The 19,064-nt window shown below is 35.9% G+C and overlaps 1 protein-coding gene across 1 annotated transcript in view; it reads right to left on the reverse strand.

The window, feature by feature from the left end:
- UNC13C (unc-13 homolog C) overlaps positions 1 to 19,064 on the reverse strand; it is a 1,717,543-nt gene that overhangs the window by 199,637 nt on the left and 1,498,842 nt on the right. Inside the window, exon 49 of the mRNA XM_081513848.1 lies at positions 3,024 to 3,109. Coding sequence (XP_081369974.1) covers positions 3,024 to 3,109 — 86 coding nt within the window. The remainder of the gene's footprint in view (positions 1 to 3,023; positions 3,110 to 19,064) is intronic.

Raw genomic sequence — 19,064 nt, forward strand, 5'->3', positions numbered from 1 at the left:
AAACATTCAAAGTTATGGTGCTTCATGTGTAGCATTCCTAATTTCATTGTTGTTTCAAGCAAACATTGAATTTTTGAGATTTACTTTCCTAACATAAATATTTTATTTAGCTGACTAAAATTACTAGTTATTTTCTAAAGCAAAGGTAACATAAAATAAAGTATCCAATAGTTGCACTAATGTTGTTATGTAAGCAAAGATAGAGGTCCTGCCCAAACAAAACATGCCTTGGTGGCAGAGCCACCGTGGAACAGTTCCAAAGAGTCAAGTTCCTATGAAGTGTGGGCAGGATCCCCCCGCCCACTGCCCAGCCTCTGATTCAGTGTGAACTTTTCATTTTGTAGGTAAGGACAATGAAACACAAAGGTGTTTCCGTCTTAGAACGTACCCAACATCACACAGAAAACAATCACAAATGGAAGTTTCCCCTACCCACTACTCCACTGAGCTGGGATTACCTGGTAAAGTCTTCATTGCCACAACACATAGAGATTAAGTAGGTTCTATTTACTAGGTATTATTCTAGGCAATATAGATATGTTGATAGAAATCACAGACAAAAATTATACATGGTGGTACAGAAGACAGATAAGAAGCAAGCCTAAGTAACTAAATAAATAGGATAGTAATTAGTGCCTATGCAGAGGGTTAAAACAAGGCTATTCATGGAGGTGACTTTAGATTCTGAGCAAGTGCCATTAAATTGAGCCCCACAGGGCTGCTGGTGAAGAGTGGTGGAAAGAGAAATTCGGGCATTTGACCATCTGGCAAAAAAAGCCTGAAGGCAGGAATGAGCTTCAAGCGTGTGAGGAAAGTAAAGGAATCCATGATAATCCTTTGTGTTTGATTTAAGTAACTGGATGAATGGTGGTGCCAGTAATTGTAATCGGGAGGCAAGGGAAAGAAGCAGGTTTTGACAGGGGAGATTAAGAATTCTACATTGACGTGCTGCAGTCCATGGGGTCGCAAAGAGTCCAACATGACTGAGCGACTGAACTGAACTGAATAGGCAATCAGGAGGGTGGTGATGTGTCAAGGATAGGACTAGGGAAGTAAATGCTATCTGAAGAAACTTACTGGTCTAGTGGACTGGTGGTTACTGTCTGATTTAAGATGCTTAAGATGCATTTTGGATTCCAAAGAGACAACCAAAACAGAGTGGTATAAAAGGACGTTTGAGGGGAGGCAGAGGCAGAGAAAGCAGGATTGATTAATATAATAGAGAAGGAATGCTTCACTGCAGAAAAAGGAGTTCGCATCTCTGAGCAAGTTGTGGTGTAATTTTAAGGATAAACCCGAATTTATCTAATTAGATTTTACCAGAAAACCAGGTATTAAAATCTATTGTGTATCTTCTTTTTTGAATAAGGAAAAGTGCAGTATGTTTCCTTTGTATGGTCTAGTAGCACGCTTACATTTTAGTAACACTAAAAAACAAACAAACAACAACATCAAAACAGTGGCACAATGAGCACCAACCACCAGTCTATCTTCCATGCTGATGTCTGTTCTAAGCTGACTATGTGAGCAGGACACGTCCCTCCTGAAGTTCTCTATGGGCTCTTATTTCTGTTAGCAGAGAGTTAAACTCCTCACCGTGGCCCATAAGGCACTGCATGCTGGTCCCTGCCAATTCCTCTAGCCTCATTTCTTGCTACCTCTTGCTCACAGAATCAGCTAAATTCTCTTCTCAAATACACCGTGTGCTTACTCTACTTGCTAATGCACTGTCCTCGCCCAGGAAGAGACAGAGATGCTTCCTGCTCATCTCTTCCCAAAGTGAACTCCTACTTATAAGTTCAGGTCTTTGTCAAGATAACACTTCCTCAGAGGAGGTTCCTCTAGAAAACCTGCCTTACCCCTTGTCCCAAGTCTGACTTCAGAGTTTCACCTCTAGATGGCCCATCATCTTTCAGTTCAGTTGCTCAGTCATGTTCAACTCTTTGCGAACCATGGACTGCAGCACGCCAGGCTTCCCTGTCCATCACCTACTCCCGGAGTTTACTCAAACCCCTGTCCATAGAGTTGGTGATGCCATCCGACCATCTCATCGTCTGTTGTCTCCTTCTCCTCCTATCTTCAATCTTTCCCAGCATCAGGGTCTTTTCAAATGAGTCAGTTCTTCACATAAGGTGGCCAAAGTACTGGAGTTTCAGCTTCAGCATCAGTCCTTCCAACGAATATTCAGGACTGAAGGATGGACTGGTTGGATCTCCTTGCATTCCAAGGGACTCTCAAGAGTCTTCTCCTACATCTGACTATCCCACATAGTGACCATTTGCATATTCACAATATTATCGAGGGCAGGAACCATGGCCATCCTGTTCACTGTTGTATTTTCCATACCGAGTGTAGTCTGGGTATTTAGCATCTAGGGTCTTAATATACATTGAATAAGTACAAAGAAAACTTTCTACAAGACTTTAAGTTCCTAGAGAGTAGGAACCCCAGGCTGGTTAAACATTCTGTCTTCACCTCTAAACACAATGTGGGTGCTCAAAAAAACTTAGTTTTTCAGCTGAGAGCTGTATTGTTCTTGCTTTACGTTCTGTGATTGGAGTATATTGAAAGTGGAATTTCTGGTGAAGAGTCCTGCCATTGTTCTTGTACCAGCTTTGGCCAGATTTTAACCTGCGCAGCCATTGGATAGCATTTCTAAGTCTATGAAGACAAATATCTGAACAAATATTACTCATCCATCCTCTCGATATGATCTGATTTATGCCATAAATATTTATGCCATAAAATATTCCTGCATCTAAACCTTATCCTACAAATTAAATACTCACTATTATCCTGCAACTTAAACCATTTGATTAAAAATATATGTATTTCTTCAGGAGTTTTAAATACTTTATGATCATTATCTTTCTACAATGTGGAAATAAGTTAAGTTTTAGAACTAAACTGATCACAACAATCAATGTTTTGATGCATCAATTCTTCACATTTAAAACCAAGAACACAAAATCAGAATTTAACTAAAACGCATACTCTAATAAGTTTAAATATTTGTTAATTACCTTCTAGTGCATACTTCATATCCTGGGCAAAAAGGGTCCACATAATTTCAGCACTTATTTTTCCCATGTTCAGCTCCTGAGGAAACCTAAAACCAAACACATACATTAGTAGATCAAAAAGAAAAAACGTGTGACTGAGAAAAGAATACACTTTACATTACATATATAACACAATCATTATTATATAGTTTATAAATACTTTTACTTATGAGATTTCTCTTTATCAATTTCAGTGGTACGGTAAAAAGCTACACATGAGTGTTGTGATAAGAACCATTATCAGGTGAAAGGAAAATAGACTTCACTACACTAGTGCTAATGTGATGGTGCTCAGGGCTCCTGATGGATGTCTTATGCTGTGTTTGTTTGTATCTAAAGAGTCCCTTTAGAAGTTTTATCAAACACTTCATCTTCATACGTCTCAGTCTGAGAATTGGCCAGACGGATCTGAGGTGCAGATACCATATAAGAGCAAAACCACACCTTGCAGTCATCTGTCAGCCATTTCTCTTGAAGCAAACTCGAATGCTTCCAGTCTGTGCTGTGCTGAGTCATTCAGTCGTGTCCAAATCTTTGTGACCACATGGACTATAGCTTCCATTCTATATTTGCTGAAGTAAATTATTTCATCAAGATTGCTTACTCCTCTGGTGAAATGGTTCATGGTAGACCCCATTAGTCAGGATTTCAGAATTACCAGGCAGGCTGTGTTTTTTAGATCGAACAAGCTTAAGCCAAAGACAACATTCCTACTGCTGCTGAATATGAATTCTGTTTGTATGTGTTTTCAATCTCATGATAAGGCACAAAGTAATGTAAGCCCAGTGAAAATAATTTCATTCATTATAAACACTCAGCCCTTGCTAGCACATAAGAAAGTATGTTCTGTTCTGACAAATATATATATATTAAATTTTATGCATATTATTTGTAAAATGCATACATATTTATATACATATAAACAAATATATATTACATATACATATATAATACATAATAATGTATGTATATGTATATAAGCATGTATATATATATATATATACATACACACATACATATATACGTAAAGTAACAAAAGCAGCTCTCACATTCATTTATATCTTTGAGTCCAAATCAAAAAAAGAAAAATATAAATAAATATAATCCTGAATGGGATATGAAGAGTTACTTAAATAAATATGACCTCAGGATAACCTAAACAAAGAAAAGTCCATGGTTCCTACATACTACTTCACCAAAGCAAAATGTATTTTATCAAATATTCTTTCCAACTTCCATCTATCAATTTATCTAATAATTTCAACTGATACTTTAAAACTTAAATGTGGATGCATATTTATTAAGTACTTAAACTCAGAACACTTCCTATGATCAAAAAATTAATATAACCTGCTGCAGCTGCTGCTGCATCGCTTCAGTTGTGTCCGACTCTGTGTGACCACGGACGGCAGCCTACCAGGCTCCACTGTCCCTGGGATTCTCCAGGCAAGAATACTGGAGTGGGGTGCCATTTCCTTCTCCAGTGCATGAAAGGGAAAAGTGAAAGTGAAGTTGCTCAGTCGTGTCCGACTCTTAGCAACCCCACTGACTGCAGCCTACCAGGGTCCTCCGTCCATGGGATTTTCCAGGCAAGAGTACTAGAGTAGGGTGCCATTGCCTTCTCTGTAATATAACCTACATATACAGAAAAATTATATATTTATAGTTTTGTTGCTGTGTCTTTATTACATAAAAATTAATATACTGCAAATTGTGGGATGTCTATAGCTATCCACAAATGAAACCTTTTGAAATAAATTACTTGTTTAAGGTTATTTTTATACAAAGAGTAAAATTTATTGTTGAAAACTAATTTTGTATTAATAGAGTAAAATTTATTGTTGAAAACTAATTTTGTATTAATAGAGTAAAATTTATTGTTGAAAACTAATTTTGTTAGTTTTACAAATAAATTTTACTCTATTAATATAAAAATAACCTTAAACAAGTAATTTATTTCAAAAGGTTTCATTTGTGGATAGCTATAGACATCCCACAATTTGCAGTATATTAATTTTTATGTAATAAAGACACAGCAACAAAACTATAAAGATATAATTTGAGTGATTAAGCTCATAAAATGAGAAAATTTATTTTGTTAATTTTTTTAAATCCAGAAAAAAGAATATATTAATTAAGTGTATGGTGGTCTGATACAAAAAACAAAGACACCGTACAAAAAAGTAAACTAAACCACATTCTCTCTCATAAAATTGATGTGGAAATCCTCAAAAACAAGTGACAAATTCAATCTTGCAATATATACATGGATAATACATCATGACCAAGAGACTTATCCCAGAAGTGCAGCATGGGTTTAACACTGAAAAATGAATCAATGGAATGTATCATATTAACAAACTAAAGAGAAAAACTTTACCATCTCAATAGATGAGTAAAACATATTTGGCAAACTTCAACATTTGTTCATGCTTAAAAACAAAACAAACAACAAAAACTATGAAAACTAGGAATTAAAGGAAATTTCCTTAACCTTTTGAAGAGAATCTGCAAAAAACCTACAGCTAACATCATACTAATATAAGGATCAAGGCAATGGTTTTTACTCATTCTTCCTACTAAGCATTGTACTGGAGCTCCAAAAGATTGCGCACAGTCAAGAAAAAGAACAAGAAAAGAGGTATATAGATGGCAAAGGAAGAAACACTCTATTTGGAGAAAACAATAATCTAAATCCTCAAAATCCACAAAATAGCTACTAAATAAGTTCAGCAAGGTTACAGAATACAAAGTCAGATACAAAAACCACTGTATCTCTATATTCTAGCAATGAACTATTGAAAATTGAAATTAAAATAACAGTATCATTTACAATAGCACCAAAATATATTAAATACTTAGGTATGAATCTAAGAATATATATGTACAAGATTTATGTAAAGAAAACTGCAAAGTACTGAGAAGATACATCAAATAAGACCTAAATAAATGGAGAAATATATTGTATTAATGAATTGATATACTTAATGTCACTAGAATATTAATTCTCCCAAGCTGATTTACAGATTCAATGCAATCTCATGCAGAATTCTAGCAGAATTTTTCCTGTGGAAATTGACAAGTTCATTCTAAAATTTATATGGTAAAGCAAAAGAAATAGAAGAGCAAAAATGGTGTTTATTAAAATAGCTGAAGGTTTTACATCACCTATCTTTATAGCTTACAATGAAACTATAGTAATTAAGACACTATATCTTCAAGGTCAATTAATTTTCAATAAAATGTTACATTAATTCAATGGAGAAAAGGTAGTCTTTGCAATATGTCTGCTAGAGTAGTTAAATATCCCTATGCAAAAAAAAAAAAGTAAACCTCAACCCAAGCTTCACAACATACCAGAAAAAAAAAAAAAAGACTCAAAATGAATCACAGACCTAAATATAAAACCTAAAGATTCTCTAAAAGAAAACACAGAAAATCTTATGATCTAGGATCAGGCAATGGTTACTTAGATCTGTCACAAAAAGTGAAAACCACAAAATACTGATATATTGGACTTTATGAAAATTAAAATCTGCTTTTCTAAAGATACTGTTGACAAAATGAAAAGAAAGGCAATTGACCTGCAGAACATATATCTGATAAAAGGACATATCTGGCTTATACAAAGTACTTTCAAATCCCAATAATAAGAAAAAAAAATTACCCAACAAAAAATGGGCAAGTGATCTGAATGATAATTTAGCAAAGAATATAATTAGATGGAAAATAAGCACATGAAAGTATGCTCAACATAAGTAGTCACTAGGTACTTTCAAATTAAAATTATAATGTGGTATCACTACATGTCTACTAAAACAGCTCAAAAGAAAACAAAACAAAACAACACCTGACAATGTCAAGGGCTGGTGAAAGTGTACAGACTCAGAGAAGTTTGAGTTCTGCTTTAATGTTGCTGAGAATGCAAAATATGACAGTCCCTTTGGAAAGCAGTTAGTCAATCAAGTTAAACATACATTTATCAACAGTCCAACTCCAGGCATTTATCCAAGAGAAATGAAACATATTTTTACAAAAACTATATATGTTGAAAGTCATTCTTTCAGTCGATGAATGGATAAATAAACTGAGCTAGATTTGTAAAATTGAATCCACTAAGCAATAAAGAAGAATAAAAAACTGATACATGTAACAATGTGCATGAATCTATCATAAGATACAGAGAAATTCATGGGGATAAAAAGTTCTAATAGTTAGGTTTGGGCAAGTAGAGAAGGGAATTGAATTCAAGTAGGCATATGTACAAATAAATCTTCAATCAAGTTTGTAATATCTTATTTTAGAAAAAAAACTAAAAATTTTATACCAGTAAAATAAGAGGTAATATAATAAAAATGAGTGTTAACATGTTTAGCATTTAATAAGTAACATTAGTTAATAAGTCACTATTAATTGAAGGTTAAGTACTAAATAAAACACACACAATCCTTGCCCCTCAGAAGTTTACAACCTAGTAGTAGAGATGGCAGTAAAAACAAATATATATATTACATATATATATATATATACACACACACATATATATCATGTTCGTATACACACACACACACACACACACACACACACACACACACATATGCATTTGATAAGTCCCACAAAGAAGCTAAAGCCTGAGAAGTTGAGCTGATTGTGGAAAAAAGTAGTTCTGGAAAACCAAGAGTTTGGAGAAAACTCCTCCTCCTCACTGGTGCTTAGGGGCTGTGAGAGCAGTTTCTTTTCAATGGAGGGTTACTCTGCAGCCTGTACAGAGATGGGAAGCAGCAGCACGAACAAGTTTGGCAAGAGAGGATTGAGAACTTCTGTTATCAAGCAGCAATAGTGACAGGAAACTTGATGTATGCTGTAAGTAATGGTGACTGTGATGATATCAAAGAAGAGCAACATGAGGAACAGGAACATGGATAGTAAATAGAAAAGGAGAATGCAGAACATCAGCTGTAGCTGAAAGGATGAAGAGGCGCTAGACCAGTGAACAAGGGCAAGAAGAGCCAAAGATATCCTGAGTGACTTGTTTTTATGTTCTGCTGTCTACACTTGGGTTGATGTGATCTTAAGAAACAAGGCTCACTACTATGCATAAAATAAACAACAAGGACTACTATCATACAGCACAGGGAACTATATTCAATAAAGGAAAAGAATCTGAAAATTTTATATATTTATAAAATATATATATATATATAACTGAAGCATTTTGCTGTACACCAGAAAGTAACACAATATTGTAAATTAACTATACTTTGGTTAAAGAAAAAAAACATGGATCACAATGGAAAGGCACATAGGACAGCTGCTGCTGCTGCTGCTAAGTCGCTTCAGTCGTGTCCGACTCTGTGCAACCCCATAGACGGCAGCCCACCAGGCTCCGCCGTCCCTGGGATTCTCCAGGCAAGAACACTGGAGTGGGTTGCCATTGCCTTCTCCGCATAGTACAGTGCTAAGTACAAATTACTCAACACAATAAAGCTAAGAGTATATGATGCCGAAGAATATCTGGTGCAATCATTCACAGAGGTTACTTGAAGAAAGTAAGATTTGTATGTACTTTTCGAGGATAAAGATTAATTGGTGGAAGAGATAAGCTATGCACCCCAGTTAATGGTTGCAATTACCGTAAGAAAAGACTCTCAAAGCGACTTTTAAAACATTTTCCTTTAATCTAGACTTTTTAATCAGATAATTTCCAAACTGAGAATCTAAAAATAAGCTATTTGTGTCAGGATTTTCTCAGTTGCATAAGCAATGTCAAATTTGATTTTCATTCTTGTGAAACTAAGGTTTAAGGGTTCTCATTATTACTGTTGAGGATTTAACAAAAACCTAAACCAAAACCAAACTACCATTTAAAATAAAAACAACATACTAGAAAAATATACACTAGATATATAAAAGGCAAAGAGATAATACAATTAATATAAGAAGAATTGTTATAAATCTGAGGAAAAAGAGAAATATTAGAAAAAATGGCTGTGATTAATGGACAATCTAAAAAGAAAAAAAAACCCACAAAAACCTAGCAAACATAGATAAGAGATTCTAACAACTCTAATATTCAAAGAAATTTCAATTAAAATAATAGCAAAAATTTTTTACTAAGTACATTTCAGGCTAGAAAACAAGCAAAAAAAAAGAAAGAAAATTCAGGACCTGTCTGCATCTGATTTCCAAAAGCCTGACTCTCTACAAGTTTTCAGTTTTTATGCTATTCCAATACCTGAGTTATTCACACTCCCTTCTCTCCTGTGGCTCAGGATTCCCCCTCCATGGATGCATCATCATGGTGTTATATGAAACTACAGAATAATTTGTAACTATTAAACAAAATGAGATAGGTCTGCCTGTACTGACATGAAAAGATAAATGTCAGGCAGTTTTAAGCAAACAAGGCGAATTACAGATTAGTATACATATTATGAGTCTATATTTTGTTAAAAAAAAAAGACTAAAAATAAATACTATTAAATGAATTTCTATGCTTATATGTACAGAAAGAGTAGTTGGAAACAATACACCCAACTACTAAAAATTTGTAAGGCATGGGTAAAGGGAGTATTATTTTGGTTTTATTTTTTTCTTTTCTTCACAAGAAATGATACATAAACATTAGAACTTTCATTTTCTATGTCAAATTGGCCTGTGAAATTGAATATGATTATTTTAAAAAATATGAACATTTACATGCATCCTGAAATAAAATCAAATGGAATTTTACTAAATACTACATGATTATTTTAAAAAGCTAAATAACATTCATTTATTGCTCACAAAATTCATTTTGGTTGTCGTTATTCTCATTTTACAAATGAAGAGCTGGTAGTCAGAATTATAGCCTTCAGCTGATTTTCCAAAGCTCATGAGCTCTCCAATAAACAAGCAGCAAATATTCAAATTTTTTTTCATACTTAGAAGAAAGACAAAGATAACTTTGACTATACTCATTTTACGCTTAGGAATATTAGGTATCAAGAAACATGTTCTAAAATATGAAATAAATCAATGACAGAATCAGATATAGAGTTTATGCTTCTTAACCATATTTTTTTCATTTTTTTCTCATGACAATAACAGAAATTCCCAAACATTTATTATGCCCTTACAGCTAACTCTTTTGTTTTGTTTAAACATATTGATTTTGCTTTAAAATATTTACAGTTCAAATGATTAGTTTCATATTTTCTGCAACAGTCTAAATTTAAATCTCAAGATTCACTTGCCAAGCTCTGCTTCCATACAGAAGATAATCTTTGGGGTTTGAGGTATCATTAGAAGTTTTGCTTATTGTGTATTATGACAGGGCAGCTTCAAATTTGGTTTTCTTACTATTAACAATGGAAATAATATATATTCTTGTGCCAAAAAAAATTACTCAAAGATCCTTTATTTACTTAATAATTACACAGGTTCTTCTAAAGTCTATATTTTTATTTTACTTTACTACCCCTCTACAGTATTTTTGGTACATTTAGAAACACTTCTCTGGCTCCATCTCACAGAAATCCTAGTTAAATAAAATACTTCATGAGTCAACCCTCCCTGAATCCAGATAGCAAAGTTGGTCATCAACCTCTGTGCCAATCCACAGCATCTTCTTTCTACTCTCCTATGGATTCTTCCTTTGATGCAGCTGTAGAATTTTTATCCTTGCCCTGCTCCTACCATCTCATCTCCAATTCAAGTCTCACTTGACTCAAAAGCTGAAGTAATCTGTTAGTTTATCTGTTACTTACCTCCATTTCTTACTCTTCAAATTCATACCGTATACTACCACCGAATTTACCTTTGAAGAACATAGGGTTCAATAATTCAAATCACTACTTTAAAACCATCAATTGCTTGCCACACTTTCAGTAGCATAGAGAAATTTCAGCCCATTAAGGTGACCTGCCTGGCCAATGGCAACCTGACCCCCACTATAACTTCTGTCTCTACTCTCCAACACCTTCCATGTTCTTGCCACCTAGAGTACTTATAATTTCTAAACATATCTAATGTCTCATGTCTTCTGATCATTTTTTCCTATCTGTTCTCTCTCTTCCTTAATTTCCATCTGATCATAAATACTCTCTCTGTTCCTTGAAAGCACAGCTCAGTATCTTCCAGCTGAAGTCTTTTGTTGTATTTGTTGTTGTTGTTTTCTCACTAAGACATGACCGACTCCTTGGCAACCCCATGGAGTGTAGCCCACCAGGCTCTTTCTGTCCATGGGATTTCCCAGGCAAGAATACTGGAGTGCGTTGCCATTTCCTTCTCCAGGGGTTCTTCCAGACCCAGGGATTGAACCTGTGCCTCCTGAATTGGCAGACAGATTCTTGGATTCTTTACCACTGAGTCACCAGGGAAGCCCCAAGGCAGAATTAGCAATGACTAATTAACTGTGAAGGATAAAGGCAAAGACAAGCATACGGTGACTATAAACTGAACTGTAGCTCACAATATTAAGAGTTAGTGATACTCTTGGTGCTTCTGTACTGTGTAAAACTGTGTAAATTCTATCATTTTACTATTGCCACAAGATTTAACTTACCTAATTTTATTGACATTTGCTTTATCATTCAGTATTGATGAAAATAACATGATTTTTTTTTTTCTCCTTACGCAGTTTTGGCTAGCATTAGAAAACAATTATCCATCTAGCATCTCTTCACTAACAAATAATATTAATTGTGCTTACACGGTCTTCTTACTGTATTTGTACACTTATATACACACATACTTTTATGTATTTATTTATGCATTTATTTGTAAGTATGTAAATTTCCTCTTCAGCAATTTAAACATTTCCACAAGCCAGGATGTAACCTGGGAAGAACATCTGCAAAGCTAATAGTTTCCAAAATAACTTCTTTATTCCTACCTACTCAGTGAAAAGGGGGAGAAAAATTCACAACTATATACAACCAATAAGAGAAGCAAATCAGAACTTGGAGTAACAGGAGAGACACAGAGTATTTCTCATAACAGATTTTTATCAAGTTCTGAGTAACCACTGCCTAGATTTTATGTTTCCAATTTTTAAGGGGCCACAAAATAGTATTTCCATAACAGTGTATTTTTGCACTGTGTTCAAATTTCCTATATAGATATACAAATACACAAACTCACTATGGCATCAAATTGTATATGCTATATCTGTGCTGTCTTCTCTGTAACAAATCAAATGGAAGAGTTTTTTCTTCCAACACATTCCACAGTTGAAGATTTCTGCCTTCTATTTGAGCTAGCTAAGAAGTCTATACATTTGCATATTTGCTAGAGGCTTATTTTCTGTAATTTAACACAGTACTGGCTATTTCCTGTGCACAATTCACAGAAGTATAATGTAGTGGTTAAGTCTCAATGCAATTCAAAAGATAGAGACTTGATTTCTCCTCTGTTACTTAACTAATTTACCCAGTGGAGCACTGAGTAATCTCTTTAAAACTCAATTTCATCATCTGTCAAATGGGGATGATAACAACTGTGCAATTTGGGACTCTAGGGCTGTTATGAGGATTAAATGAAATTTTACATGTAAATACTTTGCACTGCCACTGGCCCACAATGAGCACCTAATAAATGTTTACTGCCAATTATAATGAAAATTTTACCACAAATGAAACATGTGAGAAAATATTATTTAGATTGAACTATGGACAGAGGTTCGTGACATTGTACAGGAGACAGGGATCAAGACCATCCCCATGGAAAAGAAATGAAAAAAAGCAAACTGGCTGTCTGAGGAGGCCTCACAAATAGCTGTGAAAAAAAGAGAAGCAAAAAGCAAAGGAGAAAAGGAAAGATATTCCCATCTGAATGCAGAGTTCCAAAGAATAGCAAGGAGAGATAAGAAAGCCTTCCTCAGCGACCAGTGCTAAAAAACAGAGGAAAACAACAGAATGGGAAAGACTAGAGATCTCTTCAAGAAAATTAGAGATAACAAGGGAACATTTCATGCAAAAATGGGCTCAATAAAGGACAGAAATGGTATAAACCTAACAGAAGCAGAAGATATTAAGAAGAGGTGGCAAGAATACACAGAAGAACTGTACAAAAAAGATCTTCACGACCCAGATAATCATGATGGTGTGATCACTCACCTAGAGCCAGACATCCTAGAATGTGAAGTCAAGTGGGCCTTAGAAAGCATCACTACGAACAAAGCTAGTGGAGGTGATGGAATTCCAGTTGAGCTATTTCAAGTCCTCAAAGGTGATGCTGTGCAAGTGCTGCACTCGATATGCCAGCAAATCTGGAAAACTCAGCAGTGGCCACAGGACTGGAAAAGGTCAGTTTTCATTCCCATCCCAAAGAAAGGCAATGCCAAAGAATGCTCAAACTACCACACAGTTGCACTCATCTCACTTCTATGGGGTCGCATAGAGTCGGACATGACTGAAGCGACTTAGCAGCAGCAGCACACACTAGTAAAGTAATGCTCAAAATTCTCCAAGCCAGGCTTCAGCAATACGTGAACCGTGAACTTCCAGATGTTCAAGCTGCTTTTAGAAAAGGCAGAGGAACCAGAGATCAAATTGCCAATATCTGCTGGATCATCGAAAAAGCAAGAGAGTTCCAGAAAAACATCTATTTCTGCTTTATTGACTATGCCAAAGCCTTTGACTGTGTGGATCACAATAAACTGTGGAAAATTCTGAAAGAGATGGGAATACCAGACCATCTGACCTGTCTCTTGAGAAACCTGTATCCAGGTCAGGAAGCAACAGTTAGGACTGGACATGGAACAACAGACTGGCTCCAAATAGGAAAAGGAATATGTCAAGGCTGCATACTGTCACCCTGCTTATTTATATGCTAATTATAAATAAATTCCAAACTATGATACAAGCTTGCGTGAAAGAGGTTTTAGCTTTCCATGACCATTTCCTGGTGCTAATGGTAAGGAACCCACCTGCCAATGCAAGAGACATTAAGAGACAGTTCAATCCCTGGGTCAGGAAGATCCCCTCGAGGAGGGCATGGTAACCAACTCCAGTATTCTTGCCTGGAGAATCCCATAGACAGAGGAGACTGATGGGCTCCAGTCTATAAGGTCACAAAGAGTTGGACGCAACTGAAGTGACTTGGCATACATGCATGCCATGACCATTTCCTAACCTCTTAGGAATTATAACATATACTTAAAAGTTAAAACAACTACATGTATAATATGGTATATTAAATATTCATATTTCATTATTTATATTTTAAAAATAAAATTGGCACAAATTGAATTCTAGAATGTATAGCTCCACCTCTTCATTTTCCATGACTTCACTTAGTCTATCATTTATAAAAAGAGGTTTAATGAAATAATTGATCCATTTCAACATTTGAATGTCTCCTGTTTTTAATTTGCAGCAATTAATGCAAAGCATAAATGTTTTAAACCTTGAATCCTGTGAGACCCAACAATTTAATAATTCAATTTATTATCTTGCCAATCTCTTAGTGAAATAAGGAAAACACAGTATTCCACTGTCAGATCTGATAATACTGATTCATTAGCTACAACAGATAAAAATTAGAATTCATTATATGTGAAGTGTTATTTTGATATGCAAAATTTGCCTTTGAAGAAAAACGTATTCTTTGTTTCATATCAGTAAGCAATGGTTCTGACAGCTGTCCTGTCTGCAACTGAAGCTTCACTGTCATAGCCAAAAGTTGAGACGCTTAGTTTGCTCTGCTCTTTTACCATTATTATTTTTTAAAATTCAGCTTTTGTTAATATGAGAACTTGACATGCCTTAGTGCAATTATCTACCATTATCTTGAAGAGAGAGAACAGCCAAGAAGAATGAACTTTATTAAATAGGACTCTACTAGTAAATTACAAAGTAGCCTCACAAATTAAAGAGCAACTGAAACACATCATACCATTGCAGTTAAGGGTGAAAGTCAGCTTAAGCATTTGGAATGTGAACTCAAGCGCTATGGGACATTTCCTGTGGTGATCATTTTTCCTTTTGTATTTAAGTTCTCTTGTAAGAACAACAACAAAAATGTGGGTCACTAATGTCATTTAAATACGACAAAGGTTTCATCCTTCTGTTTTCTCTTTATATCTGCAACTGAAGGCATTATTTTAATGAATTTGGATCTTTAAATACATATTTAATTTAAATATGAAAAATAAAATTTGGGATGCATCTAGCTTAACTATTAAAATCAGCATTTTGTAATACAATGAAGATGTTACCTGGTAGTAGTGAGGGAGGTAGAAATGGTCAAATAAAGCTTTTTAAAAAATTGGGTAATGTCTTTGGGGCAGGGAATAGCAAATGGAATTTACTGCCTTCAGATCACTGTTTCTCAAGCTACTTCAGTATGTCCAGATTACATACTTGGGGAAAGCCAAGTTCTCAAATTCATGTCAGGGTCAGGGAGCTTGAGGCAGTGAAGGAGATGTGGGAAGTAACATTTGCTGAGTATCTACGCAATACCAGGCACTGGGCTGGTGCTCTTAAGTTTCATCTCCTCAAATTCTGATAATGGTCCTATGTCTTCACTTTTACCTCCTAATTTTTCACATGTGGAAAACAGTTTGAAAGATGTTGCAAAACTTTTCTAAGGTCTCAGAGATCAGTCTCTCTCACTCAAAAATGTTAGATCACTAAGCCACTCAAGTCACATTTATTTTTGCATACTTGAAACACAGTCCTCTTTCTTTATTTTTACTTATTACTGATGTATTCATTGCATTCAAAAATACTAAGATGGCTTACAAAATAACTATAATAAAATGAGATTTGTTGTAAAAGTAAAGACCTTAATGCCCACTGGGTGATTCCGAACAAACATCTTGAGTGCCCAAGCATCAGTGGAGGAAGACTCTTCTGTCTGTAAGTTGTTTCCCAAGTATAATGCATATTTATGAATGGATCTCTCATTGTCAAAGAATGAGGCATTGCTACAAAGACTGCTTAGAATTAGTTCCCTTAAATCCTTTTACTATGGTTCAGCAGTCATTTTATCTGTCTGTATTCACTGAAATACAGCACCTATTGTGTATGAGCATTCCTGTCTGATGCCAATAAAGTTACAATGGCAATTCTCTGCTTTTTCTTACAATAAGCTTTTAGATGGCCTGTAAGGAGCTTTTGGATGTGACTTTTCTAAACCAAAGTAATCATCTGTTGTTTTGTTTCAATTACATGTCAGGATGGGAGAAGGGGATATCACTTATCACTGAGAAAAATCTGAATAAGGCTAAAGACAAAGCAAAAGGACAAGTATGGAATTGGCAAATTTTACTTACTCAGTAAACATGACTCTGGAACTGAGTAGAACCCTGCAGGCGCCAACCCCCCAGTACCAAACTAAACAATTAATGATTAGACAATAGAGAATTATTTTACAGATAATTCTATATTTATCTACAGATATTCTATAATTGCCACCAAAGGAGAAAAAGGCTAACTGCATGATGACCAGACTGTAGCCATAATGTTAGATATTCCTACTTGAGCAGTACTGAATCTATGGCTAGAACAATTTCAAGAACAGGCCTCAAGAGAATGGAATTAACTTTATTGCTCATGATAATCTACATCTCTGTAGGCATCAAAATAATTGTAGTTTTCTCTGCCTATATATATAAGCAGACAACTAAAATTGTCGGAAATGCTATAGACTCACATTGACACCTTCCACTCTGAGAATACAGCGCCCTATATCACCATGAAGAAGTTATAGAAGATAGACCTTTGCCCCTAATGTCATAGAAATAGAATGATGTTCTGATAAGTGGGGATTTGTAAGCAGCTCTTTATAGGAAACTCCCCTTAGCAGGAAGCCCCTTTTCTTGTCACTTTAACAAAGGTACATCAGAATTAACTTTTAAACCAGGCACCCTCATGCTCTGCTTATCTCTGGCCCAAGCACACCTCTCAAATCTTTTAATCACACAATACCTTGCCTAACTTGTCAGTTCTTTCTGTAGATCAAAGAAAAAGAAATGAAGAATAAATATCAATAAATAACAGAGGACCAGATCTCTTACCTAGCTTCCCCTTCACTTTGGAAGTTTGTAATATTCCAAACAAACTGTGTGACCAAACTGTGTGAACAAGATTACAACTCGAGGAAGATCACAAGAAGTCAATGAGTCTGTACACTGGGGGTGTGGGGGGAGTGGGCATGGTGACCACTCTGAATCCCTATCTCAGTGATTAACTAAGATTACTCTTTCTCTTTAAAATGTCATGGCCAAGCAGAATCTTCAGAACTGGTTTTGGGGGATGTTGAGTCCATCATCTCCCCAGACTATTGGCATTCTAATTAAAGGTGCCTTTCCTTTGTTATCAACATTTGTGAGTACGTAATTGATCTTGTAAGCAGGGTACAGTGGGACCTTCATTTGTTAAACAAGTTGAACATCATCTCTTCATCTCACACTATGCTAAGGTTGTAAAGATAAAAGGATGACAAGAAATGGTCTTTTCCTGCAAAAACCTTTTAGAATAGTGCAGAAAACAGAGTTATATACATATACTCATAATACCAAGTTATAAATGCAATGACAGAATGCAAACGCATGGAAGAACCATAATGTGATACCTATATATCCTGGATGAAATTAGGGAAGACTCGCCGGAAGAAGTAACGCTTCAGCTAAGCCTTTAAATTTTAAAGGTAAAGGAAAGTGTGGCAGGAGCTCGGAGCTGGATAGTAGGAAGTCCATTCAGTTCAGTTCAGTCGCTCAGTCGTGTCCGACTCTTTGCGACCTCATGAAGTGCAGCACGCCAGGCCTCTCTGTCCATCACCAACTCCCGGAGTCCACCCAAACCCATGTCCATAGAGTTGGTGATGCCATCCAACCATCTCATCCTCTGGCGTCCCCTTCTCCTCCTGCCCCCAATCCTACCCAGCATCAGGGTCTTTTCCAATGAGTCAACCCTTCGCATGAGGTGGCCAAAGTATTGGAGTTTCAGCTTCAACATCAGTCCTTCCAATGAACACTGAGGACTGATCTCCTTTAGGATGTATTGATTGGATCTCCTTGCAGTCCAAGGGACTCTCAAGAGTCTTTTCCACACAGTTCAAAAGCATCAATTCTTCGGTGCTCAGCTTTCTTCACCGTCCAACTCTCACATCCACACATAACCACTGGAAAAACCATAGCCTTGACTAGATGGACTTTTGTTGGCAAAGTAATGTCTCTGCTTTTAAATATGCTATCTAGGTTGGTCATAACCTTCCTTCCAAGGAGTAAGCATCTTTTAATTTCATGGCTGCAGTCACCATCAGCAGTGATTCTGGAGCCCAAAAAAATCAAGTCTGACACTGTTTCCACCGTTTACCCATCTATTTCCCATGAAGTGATGGGACCAGATGCCATGATCTTAGTTTTCTGAACGTTGAGCTTTAAGCCAACTTTTTCCCTCTCCTCTTTCACTTTCATCAAGAGGCTCTTTAGTTCTTCTTCGTTTTCTGCCATAAGGGTGGTGTCATCTGCATATCTGAGGTTATTGATATTTCTCCCGGCAATCTTGATTCCAGCTTGTGTTTCTTCCAGCCCAGCGTTTCTCATGATGTACTCTGCATATAAGTTAAATAAGCAGGGTGACAATATACAGCCCTGACGTACTCCTTTTCCTATTTGGAACCAGTCTGTTGTTCCATGTCCAGTTCTAACTGTTGCTTCCTGACCTGCATACAGGTTTCTCAAGAGACAGGTCAGATGGTCTGGTATTCCCATCTCTTTCAGAATTTTCCATAGTTTATTGTGATCCACACAGTCAAAGGCTTTGGCATAGTCAATAAAGCAGAAATAGATGTTTTTCTGGAACTCTCTTGCTTTTTCGATGATCCAGCAGATATTGGCAATTTGATCTCTGGTTCCTCTGCCTTTTCTAAAACCAGCTTGAACATCTGGAAGTTCACGGCTCACGTATTGCTAAAGCCTGGCTTGGAGAATTTTGAGCATTACTTTACTAGCATGTGAGATGAGTGCAATTGTGCGGTAGTTTGAGCATTCTTTGGCATTGCCTTTCTTTGGGA

Source organism: Giraffa tippelskirchi, chromosome 7 (assembly GCF_054371585.1).
Source record: "Giraffa tippelskirchi isolate mGirTip1 chromosome 7, T2T-mGirTip1v1.2.pri, whole genome shotgun sequence".
NCBI lineage: Eukaryota > Metazoa > Chordata > Mammalia > Artiodactyla > Giraffidae > Giraffa > Giraffa tippelskirchi.